General features: G+C 43.6%; 1 protein-coding gene across 2 annotated transcripts in view; it reads right to left on the reverse strand.

Annotated features, from left to right (window-relative positions):
- FGD3 (FYVE, RhoGEF and PH domain containing 3) overlaps positions 1 to 19,377 on the reverse strand; it is a 167,474-nt gene extending 148,097 nt beyond the window's left edge. For both annotated transcript variants that reach the window (XM_054978320.1, XM_054978321.1), the window contains exon 1: positions 19,308 to 19,377. In XM_054978320.1, coding sequence (XP_054834295.1) covers positions 19,308 to 19,320 — 13 coding nt within the window. In that variant the 5' untranslated portion in view covers positions 19,321 to 19,377. The remainder of the gene's footprint in view (positions 1 to 19,307) is intronic.
- Between the last annotated feature and the right edge of the window lie 2,440 nt (positions 19,378 to 21,817).

Raw genomic sequence — 21,817 nt, forward strand, 5'->3', positions numbered from 1 at the left:
TAAAACTATTATTCCAAGGGAAAACTGTTACTACAAATAAGTTCAATCCCTAGAAAGTTTTAATTACTTTGCCAGCCAAAAATAATAAATCTGTGTTGCTTTTACTAGAATATTGTGGATTAGTGAAAAAACAGGTGGTTTGGTCCGTTACTCATCACTACTATGCTTGGCCATCATCATAGCCTAACTTATGTATCACTATCCTGTGCCTGTTTGGTCCTGATGATTGATTTAAGTAACTCCAGGGGGAGGGGAGACATGTAACATGAGGCACATATGTGGGCTATTACTGCTGCTCATATGGTGAACTTCATAACTTACTTGGTGTGGCATATGGCTGCCACATGCAGAATTCCTACATTCTAACTTTGAACTCTCACTCTGCATAGCCAAGCATTATGGAAAAGACCCTGGTAATGATTTGTTGGTGGTGGGGTTAACTATCTTTAAACCTTCAGGCCTTTAATTCAGCTTCTCCTTACATTACATTAAACTTATACCTCAGGAGGGCTCTGGACACAAATAACACTCCTTATATTTCCAATCACACAGCGCTTCAGGTGTTCTCTACTTTATCCAGGCTTTTACCTCAGGAACACTTTTCTTTTTGTGTTTGTGTGACCTCTATATTGCTGCCTCCCTGACTCCCCAAAAGGTTTTTGCTGCCACCAAAAGCTTTTGCCTTAGACCTCCTCAGTTTAACTTGTAATATAGGAAGACTTGTTATAGATGGCAATTTGACAAAATGGTCAGCACGTGAGGGTGGTCATGAGGGGAGAAAAGGAATCTTTTTTTCTTAAATGAAAGTAGAATTTATTTGTGAGTCCATAAACATGATGGCTGCAAAATTTTGATAAGCATATTGGTTTCAGAACAGTTCTTAAGCTTGGTGGTTTTCAAAGACCGTTATATATTCACAAACCCAGTCACACTGACTAATTTTTCACACAGACCTTCTCTAACAGAATAAATTTTCATCTCATACACACAGACATAGATTCACTCAGGCCTTCCCACACAGCTTGCCTGAACTAGATAATCTCTCACTCAGTTACTCAGACTCTCTCTATCAGGTGTGCACACAGTTTGTCTGACATAGACAGAATTTCTCAGAATCCCACATAGATTCATTGAATTTGGCAGAATGAGACCCCATTCAGGCTTCCACACAGGTTGCCTGACTTAATTAGAATAAATATTTTCTCTCAGATATATACAGATATAAACTCTCAGGCTTCATATAGGTTGCCTATTTTGACCAGAATCCTTTCTCTAAGAAACACACAGACTCTTTCAAGAACACAAAGTTTCACTGAACTTGACAGAATAAATACTTTCTCTCAGAATCTCACAGATACAGACTCTCTTACAGGCTCCGTACCATTTGCCTGCTTTGCCCAGAATGAACACTTTCTATAAGCAGAGAATAAAAAACTGTAGTTCACTCCACCCCCAATCAGATTTCACTCCATTCACCTGCCTAATCAGATTACACTCCATTCACCCATCTGTCCCCCCTCCTTCTTTCCTCAAAGGCCTACATTTAAACTCACAGCAATATTTTTTTAAAACCCACATTAGCAGGAATAAAATCCAAATTAAATGTATTACAGGCAAAACATTATAACCCTCATTTCGAAGCATCGGTAGCATAAATTAATGATAGGAATACCTGCACAGATTTAAGTGGATGATGTAAAGAATTTGTAAGATTACAAAAAATGCCACAAGAACTATGTGAACATTGCTATTCGTATTTAGAAGCAATATGGATGTGACCAATTGATGGAAGGAACTTTTTAAAACCTGCACATTTTACATCCATAACTATAGCTACAGATGTAAAGGCCTGGGGGGGGGGTAAACATTCAGAGGGGAGGGAATGGTTTTTTTCCTGTTTTTTCCCCAAGGCCTTCTTTTTCACTTTTTCCAACGTAAAACTGGAAATTTAGGGAGTACTAAAAACACTATGAAATATTTTCTCTTTTAGAATGAGTGAAATGCTTTTAAAGACAGGCAGTCATACTGTTGACATATACTACTCTTAAATCCAAGATGTACTTCTACTCATGAAGGTGCAAAAGAGTAGAGCAGCATGTTTCAATTTGTACAAACCACAAGTTTTCCAAAGAGCTTCATGAAGAGAAAAATGAAGGTTCAGAATCAGAAGTTTCAGAAACTGATTCTGATTAGAGACTTGAGATGCTGATACTGTTATTTGTTAATGTGACTAATTTTTGCATGATTAAAATGCTATACTGTGTATGCTGATAATACACAACTGAATAGTTCAATGCTTTAATGTTATATAGATTAACAACATATCAAAATATGCTACTAGTTTCATTGTGAGCATGCGATCTTCTTTCTGACCAAATAATACGTTTTGTTATTTACCACAAAGCTTGTATTTTCTGTTTAACACCTATTTTTTCTACTAGGGTGCATTAGCTTGCAGTTTTCTCTATTGGGTATATTTGTAATTTGGTTGTAAAGAACTAAGGCATTTATAACTTTTAAATTCCATAAATATGCCGAATGTTGCAATTTTATATGCTAAGTATGCATTTTATGTGGCTAAAGCAGTAAAATTAGTTTAGGTTTGACAGGACAGTAAGTAATCATGTACTTCAATTTCCGCCCAAAATTTCTAAAAATTAGGGGGGGGGGAGTTTTTCCCATGGCTTTTCCAAAACTTTTACTTCTCTGACTATAACCCTTAGGAATTGTCCTCCTTTTCCTCTTTTATTGGCACTCATTTTTACAGTTGCCCCACTCAAGAAATATAACCATATTACAACGCTGATGAGAAGGTAGAAGTCCCTAGCTGTACCATAACAACCTGCCTGAGATCCAAAGATTGTGTCTTTCCAGCAGGAGCTGACCTTATCTGAAATGAAGTTCATTAAGATAAATGGAAAGAGGATTTTCAAGGATACTGTTTCAGAGCAGCTGAATGTAAGAGCCAAAGGAAGTAAAGTGATGGTGAGAAATAAGATCTAGAACAGTCGGGGGAATTCAAAATCCAGCACAAATTGAGGACTTCAGAAGGGGCACAGAAAGCAGCCTTTAGGAGCATAAGTAATTCACAGCAACCTCAAAGATAGCAGCCTGGAAGGAAAGATTGTTAGGTCGAAACTTTTTCCAAGACATTACAATCAAGTCCTTGCATACCAAGCAAGCAACAGCTTTGGTTTTAAGAATGCTACTTACTTCTTTTGTTCCAAAGAAGAATCAAAGGGTTTCCATAGCAGTTAGAAAGTAAGAGCAAAACATGGCTTGATTGGTTGTACTGCATGGGAAACCTCAGTCCAGTACATCAATTACTTTTATATGGGACAAAACAAACATTTGTCCCAAATGGTTTTTGCAAACTGAAAGCACTGAGTTTTCGTGTTAGGTGGTCTAATAACTGAGAATTTTTAAGTATTGGAAAAGTATTTCTAAATGTATTAATGTATTGACCTGAATCCGTTTCTGATTGTAGTGGTCAAATGGATGTGACAGAACAAGTTAACACTGAATCCAAACAAAAAAGAAGTGATGCTATTCCTGGAAATGCTATTAGTCTGAATAGACTTGAATGTTCTAGCCTATACAGATCCTTTCTGATCAGGTAAAGTGATGCTCCTAAACCCAATGCTGGATGCTGCTGTCACTAAGAGGATCTTCTATCATTACTCTACCTCATGGTTGTTCTTCCTTCTGGACTCAGCCAACCTGGCCATGCTGATCCACACCTCAGTAATTTGCTGTTGGATTACATACTGAGTTACTGTAATATGCTCTGTGTGTGACTGCTTGAAGACAACCCAGAAGCTACAACTGCTGCAAAATGCCTACCAACTGTAGGTAGGACTGATTTATGTTTAAATATTCAGCTTATTCTAAAGTATCTTCACTGGCTTCCTAATTGCTTCTGGGCAATTGCTCAATTTAAGGAGTTTGTTCTTACCAAGACCTACAAAGAAGACCAGGGTTGCAGGGAGACACCAGTAAATCACCTCTATTAGTCTCTTGCCTTGAAAACCCAAGCAGGGGTCGCTATAAGTCAGCTAAGTCTTGAAGGCACTTCCCACCACACCAATACATAAAACCCTTCACAAGGACTAAACCTCTTAGACTATATTGAGTCCATCTGGTGAGGGGCTTTCTTATTACCCTAATCACTATTTTCATTGGCTGTGTAGTTTTTCTATATCTGTCAGTTTATGATGTGTGAATGTAGCTCAGGAGCAAACAAGTAGAGGCATGCAAAATTGATTTTGATTGGAATTTTCTGTTAAGATTTTTGGGTTTGTTTTAATGGTTTAAAACTGTGATTATACCATATATGTTTTACTTGATAGCCAATTTGGTAGCCCTTGTGAGGGCAGGCAGGCAAAAAGAAAGAAAGAAAGAAAGAAAGAAAGAAAGAAAGAAAGAAAGAAAGAAAGAAAGAAAGAAAGAAAGAAAGAAAGAAAGAAAGAAAGAAAGAAAGAAAGAAAGAAAGAAAGAAAGAAAGAAAGAAAGAAAGAAAGAAAGAAAGAAAGAAAGAAAGAAATCTGATGGTTTTTACAACAGAGCAAGACTGCACTTTAAATTTCCAGGCTGTTTTTTTCCAGCATTATACAAATAGTACCCATTCACTGAAGAAGATACAAAGGGAAGCATGAAACTGCAGTTCCATCACACCCCAGAGGTCACTTTAAGCAGGGATGATTCAGCTACAGCATACTGATGAAAGGCTGTGAGATAGCAAAATTACAAACACTTTATTCATTCATGCCTCAGTCAGGCATAAAAATACTTTCTGTAACTGAAAAGTCATCTCTCTAAGGGGAAGCCATCAAAGCAGTATTAAATATCCCACAATGCAATAAAATGTTTTAAAAGAAAATAAAACATGGCTTGAAAGTATAACATTGTCCATTTTAATGTTTAAAAAAATTCATGAGACCCTAAAATATTTAACTGTGCCTTATTACAATACAACTTCCTGTAGCTGGTTTTGGCTCAAGTTTCTTGGAGATGGTGTCAAAAAAAGATATGACTCTGCCAATCTATAAAAGAACTCAGATTGGACAAAATATTTTCTTCTAAGTATACTGAGTTGCTTCAAAACAGTAACTCATAACAACACTTCAAAATCTTCTGAAATTATAAAACTAAAGTTCTGCTGAGTTTTGTCCTGGTTTTCACAGCAAACCAAATCTTTGTAATCATTCATTCAAAAATAAGGAATGAAAGTTAGCTATATATCAAAACAAGGCATAACCGTCTTTGATGATCCGTCCATCCCAGCCAGTGGCAATAGCTACTCAGGCTGGTGGACGTTATTTGCCTCCTTGAAAGGAGGAAGGTAGAAGGCACGCCCTACATCCTGGGCTCAGTGCAGGGGGTGGAGTTTGGTGCCTTAGCTGGCTTCTCTGCCCCTGCTGCTTCAGTTGCACCTCGTGCTCGGGTAAAGCAGGACGATTTGCCGACTTTCCCAGCATGAGGAGCAGAAGAGTGGAGAGCATCAGCGGAGTGCGTGGCTGTGCCCGGCCGGCACAGAAGATCGAGTATTGGGGGCTTTGGAGCTCTCTTGGCGCGGCGCTTTTACAAGCACTGCACCTTTCAAAGCGCAGAGTGGCAGCCTGGGCTTGTGTGGCGGCGCACTCCCCGGCGCTCCGCTTGTGAAGGCGCCTCGCCGCTGCGCCTTTCAGAACCGGTGCGGCAGAGAGCCCTCTGGTGCACCGCTTGAGAGGGCTCCTTGACTCTTGTGGCTTTGCCAAGTGAGTTCTATTTTGGAGCCACGTTTTGCGGCGTGGCTCATTGAGCGGCCACTTTCAACAGCACAGCTTTATTACAGACAGGACAGTCCCCTGTGGGAACTGATAGCAGCAGGCCTCAGGGTCATCTGTGGCCTACCCGTTCGGCCCTGTTTTGGATGTCATGCTGCTTTGCAGTGGTGGGGGGGGGGGGGGCATTGGGGTTAGGCCAGCGGATGCTGGTCATATATTCTCCCCACTTGACTCACCTATCATGTGGCTTAGGGCTGTAAGAGGGGTTTTCTTGCAGGGTCTTTTGGCAACCTACCCCCAACCCTTTCATTAGCTGGCTGGCCTTGCTGTGGTTCATAGGCACCAGGGCCTCCCCTGTCTCAGAGCGTGGCTCCTCGCGGCCATTTTTGCTGTTCTGTGGTGGTTGGGCGGCGGCCATTTTGTTCACACTTGGTTGGTGGGAGGTGGTGGCCATTTTGTTCACACTTTACTGGTGTGAGGCGGCAGCCATTTTGTCCATAGTGATTGGCACCTTGGTTCATAATTTGGTACCAACTGCTGAAGGCAGCTGGACAACTGAGGCTGGGCAGGTCGCACTGGTGGTGCAGCCGCCTGAGACTGAGGGTAAGTCATCTTGGCCCCAGCAGTGTCATGGGTGGCCGTGGGGGCACTGGGGTCAGGCCGCTGCCCCCATGCCCCCTAGCACGCCCCAGTCTAGCTACATACAGAACACACTTCAGTGCACGCCTCAATCTAGCTATTCACAGGCTGCTGCTGAGAGTACCACCCAGGCCAGTGGGTTAGCCACGGGATGGACCCAGTGGGGTCAGCTGCCCTCACCTGAGCAGATGCCTGTGTCCACCAGTTGGCCGTTGACAGGGTCACAGGCCCAATCTGGAATGGGGCTGGTTGCTCTTTGGGGTTCATATTATGGGGTTCCCTGGGCTAATTATGGGCCAGTGCCTTTTAGGGCAGTGCCATTTGGTGATACCGCCATGCCCCTAGGTGATCATCTTACCCCTGCCACTAGGGGAAAAAAATTGTGGGGCGAGTATGTGGATGTCTTTACCCTTCTTCTCTTCAGGGACCTGGAGAAGAAGGATGAAGACGATCTGGACGAGAGGGATAAGGAGCACCTTAAACGCCGCAAAATTGACAGGATCTGGGCGAATTGGCTGCCTGGGTTCCTTATTTATGCTGGGGTTATTGTTAGAGCCCAACCTTGGAGGGTGGCCCCCCTATTTCAGTATATGGATATCATATACAGGGAGTATATTGACTTCACTGGTGCAGCATGGCTGCAATATGACGAAGAGTTTAGAATGAGGGCTGCCCTTAATCTGTCATTGCCATGGGATCAAGTGCACCAGCACTTATGGTTGCAATTGATGACCCCGGCAAAGTCCACCACTGGGGATCAATCATATAGTGGGCACATCATGAAGCGATCCTCTTCGGGCACTTCAGGTGCTTATGGCTCCCACGCCTTGGTGGGGCAGTCGATTCAGCCCCGGCTGCTTTGCTTTGAGTTTACCTCACAAGGCGTGTGTAGCCATAAGAACTGCAGGTTTGGCCATGAGTGCCCAATCTGTAGGGGCCCACACCCCTTCACTGCCTGCAAGCAACAGAAGTCCTTTGTCAGAAAAGGTGGTGCGCAGCAGGGTCATGGTAAGGGGTCGCAGCCCAATAAAAGTGAGGGTACTTGTAGCCATGTTGGTTGATTACCCTAGGCGGGCTGATGCCCAGTTTTTGTTGCAAGGTTTTCTGTTCGGTTTTCGAATCCCATTTCAGGGTCCCAGAAGTGCCTTCATGTCACCCAATTTACGTTCTGTGGTTGGCATGGAGGATGTCGTAAGGGCCAAGATAGCTAAGGAATGTGCTGAGGGTAGGGTTTTAGGCCCTTTCCCCTCCCCTCCCATTTCTTGCTTGAGGGTTTGCCCCTTGGGGGTGGTAGCTAAGAAGGCAGTGGGTGAATTTAGGCTTATTCACCATTTGTCTTATCCCAGGGGAGGTTCTATTAATGATGCAATGCCTGAGCACTTGTGTTTGGTGCATTATACGTCCTTTGACCAAGCAGTCAAAGTAGTAAGGCACTGTGGCAGAGGAGCGGAGAAGGCGAAATGCAACATTAAGTTGGCATTTCGGCTCCTCCCAGTCCACCCAGAGGACTTTGAACTTCTGGGGTTTGCCTTTGAGGGTCAATTTTATATGGACAGGGCCCTCCTCATGGAGGTGTTCTATCTCGTGCGCAGTTTTTGAGCATTTTAGTACGTTCTTGGAATTGGCATTACATTACAGGCAGCATTGCCGTGACACCACCCACTATTTAGATGATTTTTTCCTGGTGGGGCCCCTGCAGTCTGAGCAATGTGCTCATCTTTTAGGCGACTTTATCTACCTTGCAGATGAGCCGGGGGTCCCCCTTGCACACAAAAAAACAGAGGGCCCAGCGACAGTCCTGACCTTCCTGGGTATAGGAAGGTCAATTGGACAAGGTGCAGCAAACCTCCAGGCTGCTGGTGGACAAGCTCCAAGACTTGCGGGTATGCCTCCAGACCCTTATAGGGAGTCATAAGGTATCCTTATTGGAACTGCAACAAGTGGTAAGTCACCTTAATTTTGCATGTACGGTAGTGGCGCCGGGCAGAGCTTTTTTAAAGTGCCTCTGTGATGCAATGGGGACTCTTAGGCTCCCCCAGCACAGGATACATATCTCTGCTGGCATGAGGGAGGATCTGGAGGTTTGGCACCAGTTTTGGGGTGGACTTAATGGTGTCTCCTTTTGGAGGCAAGAACTGTTGTTGGAAGGGGACCTATGCAGCCGGTTCCATAGGATTTGGAGTCTATTTCAGGGGGCACTGGTGTGCTGCTTGCTGGCCTGCTGATTGGGTGGAGGCTGGTCTGAATAGTGACCTGACTTTCCTTGAATTTTTCCCAATCTTAGTGGCGGTTCACTTGTGGGGGACGGAGCTAGCCAACCACTCCGTGCACTTTTGGTGCGATAATATGGGGGTGGTTCAGGTGGTGAACTCCCTCTCTTCTAAATTGCACAGGGTCATGAAGCTGGTCCGGGCTTTTACATTGAGGTGCTTGCACCTTAACATATTGTTTTCAGCCAAGCATATCTCTGGGGTAAACAATGAGGTGGCAGATGCCCTGTCTCGTTTGCAGATGGACCAGTTTCAGCAGCTTGCCCCCCGAGGCTGATTTCGTGCCAGCCCCGGTGCCCCAGGAGCTGTGGAGGATTGGGAATTCGAGGCCTTCAGGGCTATCCAGTTAGCCCTTGCCCCTAGTACCAGGAGGGCATATGATCAGGCGGTGCGGCAACTTGCAGGTTTCACGCTGGAGGTAGGTCTCCGCCAATTGTGGCCTATCCCCATTGAGCGCTTGATGCGTTTCTGTGTGGCTCAGAAAGGTAAGGGACATGGGTTCAAGAACATTTGGAGCCAACTGGCTGCCTTAACTTTCGCCTCCAAAGCCCGTGGCTTTGAGGACACCACTGGGGACTTCTGTATTCGGAAGATGCTTGAGGGTTGGTTTCAGGAGGCTGCTACGCCCAGGGATGTGAGACAGCCCATTTCTCCAGGCATTCTTCAGGGTCTGAAAGCAATGTGGTCCACAGTTTGTCATTCCCATTTTGAGGAGCTGCTGTTCCATTCTGCTTCTCTGATCACATTTTTTGGCGCTCTCAGAATTAGCGAGCTTGTTCCTCAGTCCCTTAAGGACAACTCTGGCCGAGCCCTTATGGCAGTGGATGTTAAAAGGGAACAGGTGGTTCTAAGAATATGGAGCTCCAAAATGGACCAGCAGCAAAAGGGGGCAGACGTGGTACTTGGCCAGTGTACCCTCACTGATTTGTGCCCTGTGGTGGCCTTAAGGAGATATATCAATGCCCGGGGAGAAGCACTGGGTGTTGTGTTCTGTCACGCTGATGGCGCCCCATTGACTAAATACCAGTTTTGGACAGTCACGGGCAGGGCACTCAAGAAGCTTGGCCTGGGGGGGTGTCAAATTTGGAACCCACTCTTTCAGGATAGGCGCTGCCTCTACGGCCACAGCGATGGGCTTTTCAGGGCCTGATATTCAGAGGGTGGGCCGATGGCGTTCTTCTGCTTATAGAACATACGCGTGGCCTTTGACTGGTGGTCAATCATGTTGACATTGTTTCTCTTCTAGGTGCTGTGGTTCGACAGGAGAGGTTGAGGATCCTCATCTGTGGCCACTGCATGGTCTTTTGGGTAGTGTACCAAGCAAAGAGGAAGCCGATCAGGTCCCAGCGTGGACTCAGCCAGTGGGCCACTGTTGAATGGCAGGGCAGAAGAGGCCTGTGCTGGTCTGGGTTGCTGCCGCTGTTGTTTGAGGGGAGGAGTGCCCCTCCGCCTCACATCTTGGTCATGCACTTGGGAGGTAACGACCTTGGTATGTTGAAGGTCATGGCCCTGTCATAGCAGGTGTGGGATGACTTGCTGGAAATTAGCAAGTGGTGGCCCGGCATCCTGATTTTTTGGTCTGCAGTGCTTCCACGCTGGGTGTGGTAGGATGCATTGGACCACAACGTTTTAGAATGGGCTAGGTGAAAGGCCAACAGAGCCCTATTCAAGGCTATGATGGGTTGGGTGGGGATTTATTTGCCCCATCTGCAAATTCGGGCCGAGTTTGCAGACCTCTACCAAGGGGATGTTGTGCATCTCTCTACAAGAGGCAATAGCATGTTTCTGAATGACCTGCGGCAAGGGCTTAGGTTGGCATTAAGCTATTTGTGGGGCGCGGAGGCCTAAGCAGAGGCTTGGCCTCTGTGGTGGCAGGATTTAAGTTAGGGTAAAATTTGAGTGGGCCAGTGAGCACCCTTGGCACCTCCCCATTGGTGGGGAATTGGGGTCTGTCAGGTGGCTGGCTGCTGTTCGGCCCAGTTGCGAGGACAGACGCCCTGGTGGGAAACCCCTGGACAAGCCAGTCTCCCCCCACTGCTGTACGGCTAGGTGGGGGAGCTTTAAGGGGGTGAACCACTACGCCTGGCTAGGCCAGGTCCCAGTCATTCATTGGATGGCTCACACCCAGGGCACCCAGACAGGGCAGGGTAGGGTCCAGGAGTGACACCAGGGCCCGACCCGTACCGCTAATTAGGCCCTTGCTGTAGTTGATGTTTTATTGTTGCAATGTTAACAAAGCAGCCCATTTTAGAACCCAAATACTGTGTCTGCCTTTCATTCCGACTGAGGTGGCAAAACAGAAATTGCACAAAATCTACATGGGGATCTTTTAACCACTAGTAAGCCTACATTCTTGAATGTTTAGCCCAAACATGACTATGCTTCCTGACATCAGCAGTAAGGGCTCGTTCACCTTCATATAAAGAATATGGAACAGCTCTGCTAAGCAACTGGTGGCTCATTGATTACTACAAATATTTAGGGGGGGAAATAATCAAATTTCCTTTCAGAAGGCCACATTTTGTTTTTCAAAACCCTTTAGAAATGTTACACAAAAAATTGAAAGCAAGGCCATCAGTCAAAGTGGGCGCACATCTTTGCATGCTGGTATAGAAATATTGACGAACTGAGTTGTGACATGAGTGGCACTTTCACCAGACCCAAAACCACCAGCCACATGCCATCATGGACTCTTTCATCTGCATATCTTTTAAAGTTATATATATGCCAGCAATGCACTTCTGACTTTTACAAGGGCCACAGTTTCTCCAAACAAGAGAATGAAAGGACACACATCAGATATTAGTAATGAAAGCTCCCAGAAACCAGTGGGGTTAGTATTTCAAAGTTGCCATACATAAACAAAAAAAAAATGAAAGGGAAACACCATCATGAGTCACAAGCATGAAAAAATGGACGAAGGAAGAACCACTTATGCCATCCTGTGTTTGGATCTCCTTGAAGGAAGGTCAAAGAAATAATCAAAGGATAATGATATGCAGATTTTAATTCTATTATGCTTGAATTCAATAAGGACTGGGCAAGGCTGGCTCACTATAGAGGGTAACAGAAGAGTGGATACAAAAGTAGATATTGGAATAAATCAGTCTAAAAGTATAAAAATATTTTTACTCAAAAATAATTTTTATAATGGAAAATACTATGTATTGTGCAGTAAAAATTTTTAAAATTACCGAATAATTATACACTAATTAAAATCTCCACAATGAAACATTTGTTTCCACATTAAGGCAAATTCTGCAATGAAACCAGCTAATAACTGTTATTTATTAAAAATCCAGTTTAATTGACTGAACAAAAAGCAGTGTAAGTTCGAACTAGGTGTTAATACTTTTTAGATGACTGTCTATTGTTGATAAACTTTGCTTGCATCACCATCTAGTGTACAGATATCTGTCTACTTTTCCCAGACATAACACAGCCTTGCATGCAATTCTTATTTAAACTATTATTTTGTGTATAAAAGTTCAGATACTTGAAATGTCTTAACATTTGCCGTGTTTCTTTGGCTGAAAAACATTAAACTGGCCCCAGTGCAAACAGTTACAGGCATCAAGGTGTTGTGTGCAACTAAGAGTCTAAGACAGCAGATGATGATAGGAAGCACATTTCATCTACATTGCAAGATGGGTGTAAAATGCATGCTCTCAATCATTTGTAGATATAAAGTGCAATGGACTAGAGGATGTATTTTCACACTAGATTTGAATGCAGTTTCCAATACAGCATATTTATGCTCCTTTTCACACTAATTCTGCAATCTCAACACATTGTATCCAATGGACATAGAAGGGTGTAACACTGCTTAGAGTTGTACTGTGGATCCCATGGCAATCTTCAAAAAATGTTTCTAAACTCAAATCTAATCATAGTTATAGGGAAATAAGTATGATCGCTGAGCCTCACATCCAAATTTTGTCTTTTAATTACCAGCACATATAAGTAATTTGAAAAATAATCTTGTAAGACCTGGTTCATCTGGATCTTTTATTATCAGACAGACCAGTTCAAATCAAATCTATACCAAAAAGCTAACTAAAACCATTTGTATTGCTTCTTATTTATATTCTATTAATATTATCATTACAAGCCATTTCTCGCAAGGATTTGTAAAAGGCTCATAAAAATCCACTGTAAATGGGAATGTTGTCTTTACAAGAGCAGCTGCTCTACAGGCCATTTTATTACTTCTTTTAAAAAATCATTTTTACTCATTTTATACTTGGAAGATTGGTATTTAAAATACATAGATTCCTATAATACCTATGGGACTAGCATCTGTTTGCCAGGAATATGATACAATTGTATTTCCTGGTACTCTATCAGAAACACAGGCTCAGATTTCGTCTTTTTAAAATAAAATGTTTCCACATCTTATGTTTGTGGAGGCAGTGTAAAAAATGAGTTGTCAGGTAAAAAGGCCATAAGGTAAAGAAGTAACAATGCCAAATGTATTATACATTTCGTAATTCTGATACTATGACAAAAGAGTTTTCAACATCATGTGCTTACTGTTAGTCACTCTAGGTGGCTTCATGTTTCCATTACAGGCAACTTCCTGACATTTGACATCCCAAGTTAAAAGTACATCTTGACTAGGCATACATTTACAAATATACAAATAATTTCTCTTTTGAAATGAGTGAAATGCTTTTTTAAGTCTTCCTCACTCTAAACATGCAGTGTGTAAAAAATTAGATAATGACAAATGGGGGACTTTTAGAACTGATTCCATCATTTTTGCCCCTGAGCCAACATCTGCCTGGAAAAGGCATCAGTAGCTGCACCTCTCCCCTTCTTTCCCCCACCTGCCATACAGCTGCTCAAAGATGATGTACACAACCCATGGGAGGGACCCCCATCTTTCCCTTCCAGCAGGCCAGCCACTCACTGGCCAGTCCACCACTGCCACTGGCTGATGGGGGAGAGGTGCTGTAGCACATCCTGTTCACCACTCCCAGCCTACCTGCCTAGCTCAAGCAGCTGAGCAGCACAGCAGCCTCTACTCCTCTTCCCCCACCCTCTACAGCACTTCTGTCTCCTCATCTGCCTGTCTGGGGCAGCTCCAGGGGCACGCAGGTCCAGCAGCTCTTGCTCCTCTCCCCTGCCCACTGGCCTGCACAGGAGGGACAGCAGTGGAGAGGCTGTCATTGACAGCAGTGCCTGATTCTGAGCTGGCATCTCAACAGCATCCAGGTGGTTCCTCCTCATCCTGTCCTCCCTTCTCAAGGTAAGCGTACATTGTCTGTTCAAGCACAAGCTATGTTCCTCTCTTTGGGAGGATTTTTTTTAAAAAAAAACCTCTCCATTTTATCACATTTTTCTGAAAACCTGGGGATCCCCTCAGGTTTGTAGAAAAATTATCCTTGTCAGTACCTGACCCCATTCTCTGCGTCTATCAAGCAGCAAGGGGGATTGTTTTATTAAACTGTTTATATAGCTTTGTACATTGTTGCGTGCCTCTTCATGTGACAACAATGATACATTGGGTCCCGAGATAACTGGCAGAGACATAGCTATATAAATATTTAACTATGTTTCTGCCAGTTATCCCAGGCCACAATGTGTCGTTGTTGTCACAGACAGAGGCATGCAACAATGTATAAAGCTATATAAACAATTTAATAAAACAACCTTTCTAAACAGCACACATTTACCAAAACTAAAACAACATATGCTGCAACCAGCTGGGTATTTCCTCTTTGTCCAGGTTCAAACTGCCCCAAAAGCAGCCTCGCTGGAAAGCCAGGAGGGTAGAAGCTCTCTTGACCTCTTCCAGGAGGCTTTCCAAGAGACATGAACCACTGGAAAAGGCTAGCCCCAGACTATGGCAGAACATGTCTAGGACAATGAAGAGATAATGGTAATAGATCCAGCTGAGACGATAAGAGTTGCCACACAAGAACAGGCAGGAACAGGCAGCTCTTCAAGTACGTGGGCTTGAAAGGTCATGAAGGGCTTGAAAGGTGGGCACCAAGACTTTAAATTGGACCCAGAAACTAATTAAGCCTTTACTGACACTTAAGAATAGAATAAGATGATCCCACCAAAAAACTCCAAATAACATATGCTCTATGTATTGTCGAAGGCTTTCATGGCCGGAGAACGATGGTTGTTGTGGGTTTTCCGGGCTGTATTGCCGTGGTCTTGGCATTGTAGTTCCTGACGTTTCGCCAGCAGCTGTGGCTGGCATCTTCAGAGGTATAGCACCAAAAGACAGAGATCTCTCAGTGTCACAGTGTGGAAAAGAAGTTGGCAGGTCATTTATATCTACTCAGGAGGGGTGGGGTTGAGCTGAGTCATCCTGTAAGAGTTTCCCAGGGTGTGGAATGCTAATGGTGGGAGGCTTCACTGTATCCTGAGGAGGTTCTTTTGCATACGGATTGGTGCTTGATGTGCTAATCTTCTCCGCAGGGCTATTGTTGGGTATAGAGTGTTTTGTTAGCCTGGTGTTTTTCAGAACTGGAAACCATGCTCTGTTCGTTCTTAAGGTTTCTTCTTTCCCATTGAAGTTTTGCTTATGCTTGTGAATTTCAATGGCTTCCCTGTACAGTCTGACAAAGTAGTTGGAAGTGTTGTCCAGTATTTTGGTGTCCTGGAATAAGATACTGTGCCCTGTTTGAGTTAGGGTATGTTCAGCCACTGCTGATTTTTCAGGTTGTCCAAGTCTGCAGTGTCTTTCATGTTCTTTTATTCTTGTCTGGATGCTACGCTTTGTGGTCCCGATGTACTCTTGTCCACAGCTGCAGGGTATATGGTATACTCCTGCAGAGGTGAGGGGGTCTCTACTGTCTTTTGCTGATCGTAGCATCTGTTGTATTTTTCGGGTGGGTCTGAATACTGCTTGAAGGTTATGCTTTTTCATAAGCTTTCCCATCTGATCAATAATTCCTTTGATATATGGCAAAAACACTTTTCCTGTAGGAGACTGTTTTTCCTTGGTTGTTTGATTCATCCTGGGTTTGATTGCTTTTCGGATTTCATTTCTGGAGTAGCCATTTGCCTGAAGTGCGTGGTTTAGATGATTAATTTCCTCATTGAGAAAGTGCGGCTCACATATCCGTCTTGCACGATCCACTAATGTTTTCATTATACCTCTTTTCTGTCGGGGGTGGTGATTGGAGTTTTTGTGTAAGTACCAATCAGTGTGAGTTGGTTTCCTGTAGACCTTGTGACCTAACTGAAAGTTTGCTTTGCGGATGACCAAGGTATCCAGAAATGGGAGTTTTCCCTCAATTTCTTTCTCCATTGTGAATTGTATGTTCAGGTGGATGTTGTTGAGATTATTCAAAAACCCCATCAATTCTTCCTCTCCATGGCTCCAAATGATAAATGTATCATCCACAAACCGGAACCATAGTTTTCTGTGCAGGTCGGGATGTAGTGAGGAATTCTTGATCAGCGCATGCAAGACAGAAGCACAGCCACCTAGACTATATGGACTCCCTAAAATACATAAGGATTCAGTCCCACTCCGACCCATTGTGAGTGCCATTGGTTCACCGACATATGAATTAGCTAGACATCTGGCCGATCTCCTGCAGGACCACATCGGGAAAACCTCGTCTTACATCAAAGATTCAGCAGATTTCATCAACAAAATCAGTTCTCTGAAGAAGAATTGAAGGGGTTTTTGAATCATCTCAACAACATCCACCTGAACATACAATTTATTTGTTATTTGTTGTTTATTTGTTATTTGTTGTTTGTAAGTTGTATTATACAATGTGATTTTTCCATTTTAATCACTGTATGGAGATAATGTATTATCAATAAAAATTATTTTTTTAAAAGAAAAGCATTTTTGATGTCATGACCTCCTGTTCCTCCATTAGGAGACCAGGTTCCATCAAGACTCTCCAGCTCTTAATATAGACTTTCATCAAAAGCTGCATGCCATTTATGTTAAGAAGAACCACAGCATTTAAAGTAGTGGCCATTCCAGCTAGTATCACCTCTGTGAAAACTATGCACATCACTCTGAGCTCCTTCATAGAAGGATGGGATAAATGGATAGATCAATATATAATTAAATAATCCTTATTTCAAGCACCTAAATGCTTAGACCAAAAAGAAGGCTCCCTGTAAAACATCCTAGCTTTGCAAATATTATGATTAAAAGAATTTTACCAAGAGCATTAACAACACAATAGCATTAACACCAAGAGCATTAACAACACAATTCATGCTATCAATGTTCCTGTGTCAATTTAGAAAGGGGAAAATGTAGTCTCTGAAGCACATAAGGCCAAATTGTTTAGGGCAGGGTTTGCCAACCTAGGGGCCCCAACCAAAAAGTGAGTCGAAAAGCCCATGAAGGTGGATCCCAGACTTTTGCAGTTTTACTGATATGTGTACACCCTTTTGTAAAAGTGGCTTGCATACTAAGTAAATTTGGACTTGAGGGTCACCACACCGAAAGGTTGGGAACCACTGGGCTAGGGTTTTGCCAGCAGCTATTATCTGGAAGACATCAGGAAGCCAGTGCTGGACCACTAGCATAACATGTTTCCAGCATCCAGTGCCATCAGAAGGCGACTACCACTGACTCTTCTCCTACCCACTCACTCAAGCGCTTTACCATCCAGCTATAGTCTCAACTCAATTTCCAATCTAGTATTTGTATACTCTTTTATTACGCACTTTTAATTTCACAAATTCTTTTAAAAATAAAATCTTTTTAAAAAATAGAAAAGAAAACGGAAAATATAACCAATACTGACGTTTAAATATAAGTTTTCAACTGTTCTAAAAATTAATCTCAGGTTTGTTTTTAAATAAATTAATTAATAGTTATTGCTAAGGTAAGCAAGCCTATGCTAGAGACCACAACGGTCAGAGGTTATATACTGGAAAAGCTAACATTACAATATATGTATTAATAGCTCAAACTGGTGCCTAAAAAGTGCCTAAATATATAGATTTGCAGGTCCTATTCTAATATGTGCAACTATTTACACGTGCCCAAAAGATTTAACTCTAGAGCACTTTACGTGGGTATATCTGCCTTAACATGAGTTCAGTATATCAAGATCTTCACCACTGTTGTTAGTGAAATAAAAAAGCAATGAAAGTCAACATTGCTCTGAGCTCTTGTACCTGATCTTTATTTATACCTCATATGCTTTAATCCCTTGCCCAAAACAAAAAGGAGCCAAGAACAGCGTCTCACCATGCTTTTTTATGTTAAGAATTCCGGCCCTATTGAGAGAGCTTATTCTTACGTACATAGAAATTGGCAAGTCAAGTCAGGAGGGAAGGGCCCAGTTTCAAGTATAACTTGAGCACTGAATGTGAAGCTCTTTCTGAAGGAGTAACAAGTACTGAGTCTTCAAAAGGTAACTTTAACCTCATAGCTCTCCTGAGATCTTCAGGACTTAATTCAAGCTTCAAACTCTCCTGAGATGCCTCTCAGTAAAAGATGCAGCGTGCACTCAGAGTCCATTCCGCCTGAACAATAACTGAACGTAGCAGCTGCTCGTCTGCCAAACCCACTGCACAATGAACTTGGCAGGCTACCAGCAGTAATCAGAGGTTGCCTGTTGTTAACCAGGGCTCTTCCACAGGTCAGTGCTGAAGCAGTTGTGTGAGTGTATTAAGAGAGAGAGGGTGTAACATTCGTGCACAGCACTGAAGAAAGATGACAGACATATTAAAGACGGCATGGGAAACTGTACAAGAAAGAAAGTTAATGGTAAAGAGAACACTGATTTTAACTGTGTGGAGTTTGGGTTCTCCAGGACTCATACTGTGGACAATTCTGGTTGCCACATCCCCAACAGGGATCCCCAACATACAGCCAAAAAAGGATGCTAGAGACTAGTAGGGAAAATTATCTTTACCCCCTGATCCAGAGCTTTCTGAGTAGATCTGCCAGCCACTAACACAAATTCAGTGCTAGCCCTTGATCTGAGCCAGCATGGCAATTCTAAACAACTGGAATTCCCTTTTCGAAAATGTTCTAAACAATAAAGACTAATCTAATCTCCAATACAATCATAATTAATATGCATACAGATCCCCTTCAGTACACAACACACAAAGAACTCAGCCTACTGAGAAGTCCACTGCCAAAATATTCCAAACCTTTCTAATTCAGCATTTTTAAATAAGGTGTTCCCTTGCTAAGCACAGCCAGAATAAACAATTTTTTGTATTTCTTAAGTGGAGCGTGGGTTTTTGCATTTATTAGCCAACACCAATTCCAAGACCAGTTTCAAGGTTCGAAACAGAGTTCTGGAGAGCAGGTTTACATTAATGCTTCCAGCTCACCTTTTATGCTGAAGCTTTCAAAGAAGACCAATCCACTCAGACACATTCCACCACAGCTCGCACACGCACCTCCGCGTACACACACACACCAAGCCCTACCTTTTGTAGGAAAGTATGGGAAAGAGGATAGGGGAAGACAGCAAAGAACTTGGCTCTCGGCGGTCAAGTTCCAACTTGCATGAAAAGTTTTCCCGAGACGCAGGGAGATGCGAAGCACATGCAGGCAATCTTGAAGCAGACAAGGAAACTGCAGTTTGCAGCTGCACTGGGAAGAAATGGGGTTTTCGTATATTTCCCCCCTCCTCCAAACAACGAGGGCTTCCCCCTCGGCCAAACTTACCCTCCGGCTCCATTTCAGTGCCGAAACGCTTTGGAAAGGCTGCAGCTTCGGAAGGGGGCTGCAAAAGAGGCGGCTTCGGCGGAGGGGGGCGGTCGCTCACGGTCTGGCTCGCGCGCTCTCTTTCCGGAGGCTACATCTTGCCTGCAGCACCGGCCGGGAGGAGGACCAGGCGCCTCCCACAGAAGGGGCTCGGCGCCGATTGCCGCTTCAACCCACCCAGATGTTGGGCTGGCCTCGCAAGCAGCTCGTCCGCTGCTAGGGCCGGGCCACGGAGGCAGGCGACCTGGCGCGAAGGAACGTGCCCAGCCTGCCAAGGCGCCAGGTGCAGCCTCCGCACAGGGGCTCGGGGGGCGGCTTAGGTTCAGGTTTCCTCCCATCCCACAGCCAGGAGCGAAAAACTCGTCTGGCCGCGCTCAACGCCGGGGGGATTGTGGGTAAAGACTGGGCCTAAACTCCACACTAGAGGGAGGGGGCGACTTCTCTCGGCTACCTAAAAAATGGGGGAAAGGTGCTAGGTTTTTGTCCTGGTCTGTACTTTGCCAAGCTCAAGCTGCCGATGAAGAGGAGGCGTCTTCCGTCGGCCTCCTGCCAAGCAAGCCCACCGAGCTGTGAAAAGAAAGGGAAAGGATCTGGTAATATATCCTGGCTGGTGGATACCCTGAACAACCCTATAAATTGGCTCCTGGCCAGATCATGTAATCTGTATCAGATTTGTTGGAAAGGCAGCAGAACCTGGTGCTAAAGCATATCACTTGACCTTCAGATTTCTCCTGCATGGTGTAGTGATTACAGTGTCGGACTAGGGTCTACTGGGAGTCTCAGGGTTGAATCCCCATTCTGCTATGAAGATAGTTGTGTTGGTCTGTAATAGAAGATCAAGATTCGTGTCCAGTAGCACACCTTAAAGATCAACTAGATTTCCAGGGTATGAGCTTTCAAGAGTCGGATACAGTGAGTGGGAAGCTTACAAGAAGTGGGACGCCTAACCTACCTCACATAGTTGCTGTGAGGATAAAATAGGCAATGGGAGAATATTGTAACGCATTCGGTAGAAAAGGGGGAAACAAAATAAGTAATTAAATTTATAGTACTGAATAATCTTAGAACACATGCTTCTTCTTATGTGGTGCCATACAGAGCCAATAGCAGCAAATGGGAAGGCTAGAGTAGAAAAACAGTGTAGAGGCAAAGAGTTAACTTTTCTACTACAGTCAGAATTCATTTTCTAATTACCAAGGAAAAACATGCTGGAGATCAGTTCATGGATTGTTCAGTATGTTGTCTTGTTTGACCAACTGGAGAAGGTCTCAATATGTCTGCAACATCATATCAATGAACAGAATTGCATGCTGGACAGCAGTACTTGCCTGCTATCTAAAGCTGCCCAGTAAAATGTAGTTTCTCTTACAAAACTTGACACACTTTATCCAGCCAGTAGTTGCAGTAATTTATGAATTCTTTGGAGCTGCTTAAAACATTGAAAGAGGAGAAATGATACTTCTGGGTAAAGACATGGTGTTAAGTCTGACGTTTGTTTCAAGATGGCAATGGACAAGGCTCCTTAACTAAATTAAGCCTGCATTATACCAAAGATGTCAAGTAACAAAAAGGTATTCTAGGTCAGAGATGCAAACAGAGAATTTCTCTGAATTTCTTCTATGCTCTCCTCCAGAAACATCTTTTGTTTCCTTTGTATTTTTTAAGACTAATATGTTCCTCTGAACAGTCACCTGTTTTCTTTCAGATTAGACACAATCTTGATAAACTCACCTATATTGTCAACCATTTGACAAAATTTACCACACTGAGCATATAAGTACTTGATAAGGTGGTCAGGTACATGTTCTGAGAAGTATTGCAGGGTAGATACCAAAAAAAAAAAAATCTGATTGCCTCCCTCAACTTGCTGTTCCAAGCCCCCATCAGGTTGTCAGAAAAATCATCGAAATTCCCCAATAGCATTCTGGAAACAGTTTGGTTCCATTAGTCTCCAAAGGTGGACCATTTTGATCAGTCTGCCCATCTCTGTGGGAATGAGGGGTTCAGATCCAATTATGCCTTCAGCAGGTAATGGTCCAGCTAAAGAACAAAATGACCACCCTTTTATCAGGGAACCTGGCTCTGTATCAAGTGTGTGCCAAGTATGTAACCCTTTTTAAAGTATAAGGCCCAAAATACCTGGATCTGATCAAATGCAACCGAGGCAGCAAAAGAAGTCACAGGTCTGACCAGACCAAGCCACCTTGGCATGAATGTTGAGATCCACCAGAAGCAACAACTGAGGGATCAAAAACCAATACCTGAGATGACCTTCACTGGCTTAGAGATGGCTTCTGATACAGGGTTTCTGGCACATGGTACACCTGCAGAATGCTCAGTCTGTGCTTGGTGCCCAGTACTAGCTATATGCAATTCAACTGTTAACCAGGTCACTAGAAATCGAAAGTAGCCGGAGTCTGGCCTGGTTTAGGACCAGTTATATTGAACCATAATGGATTTAATTTGTTGAA

This window comes from Eublepharis macularius, chromosome 4 (assembly GCF_028583425.1).
Source record: "Eublepharis macularius isolate TG4126 chromosome 4, MPM_Emac_v1.0, whole genome shotgun sequence".
NCBI classification, from domain to species: Eukaryota; Metazoa; Chordata; class Lepidosauria; order Squamata; family Eublepharidae; genus Eublepharis; species Eublepharis macularius.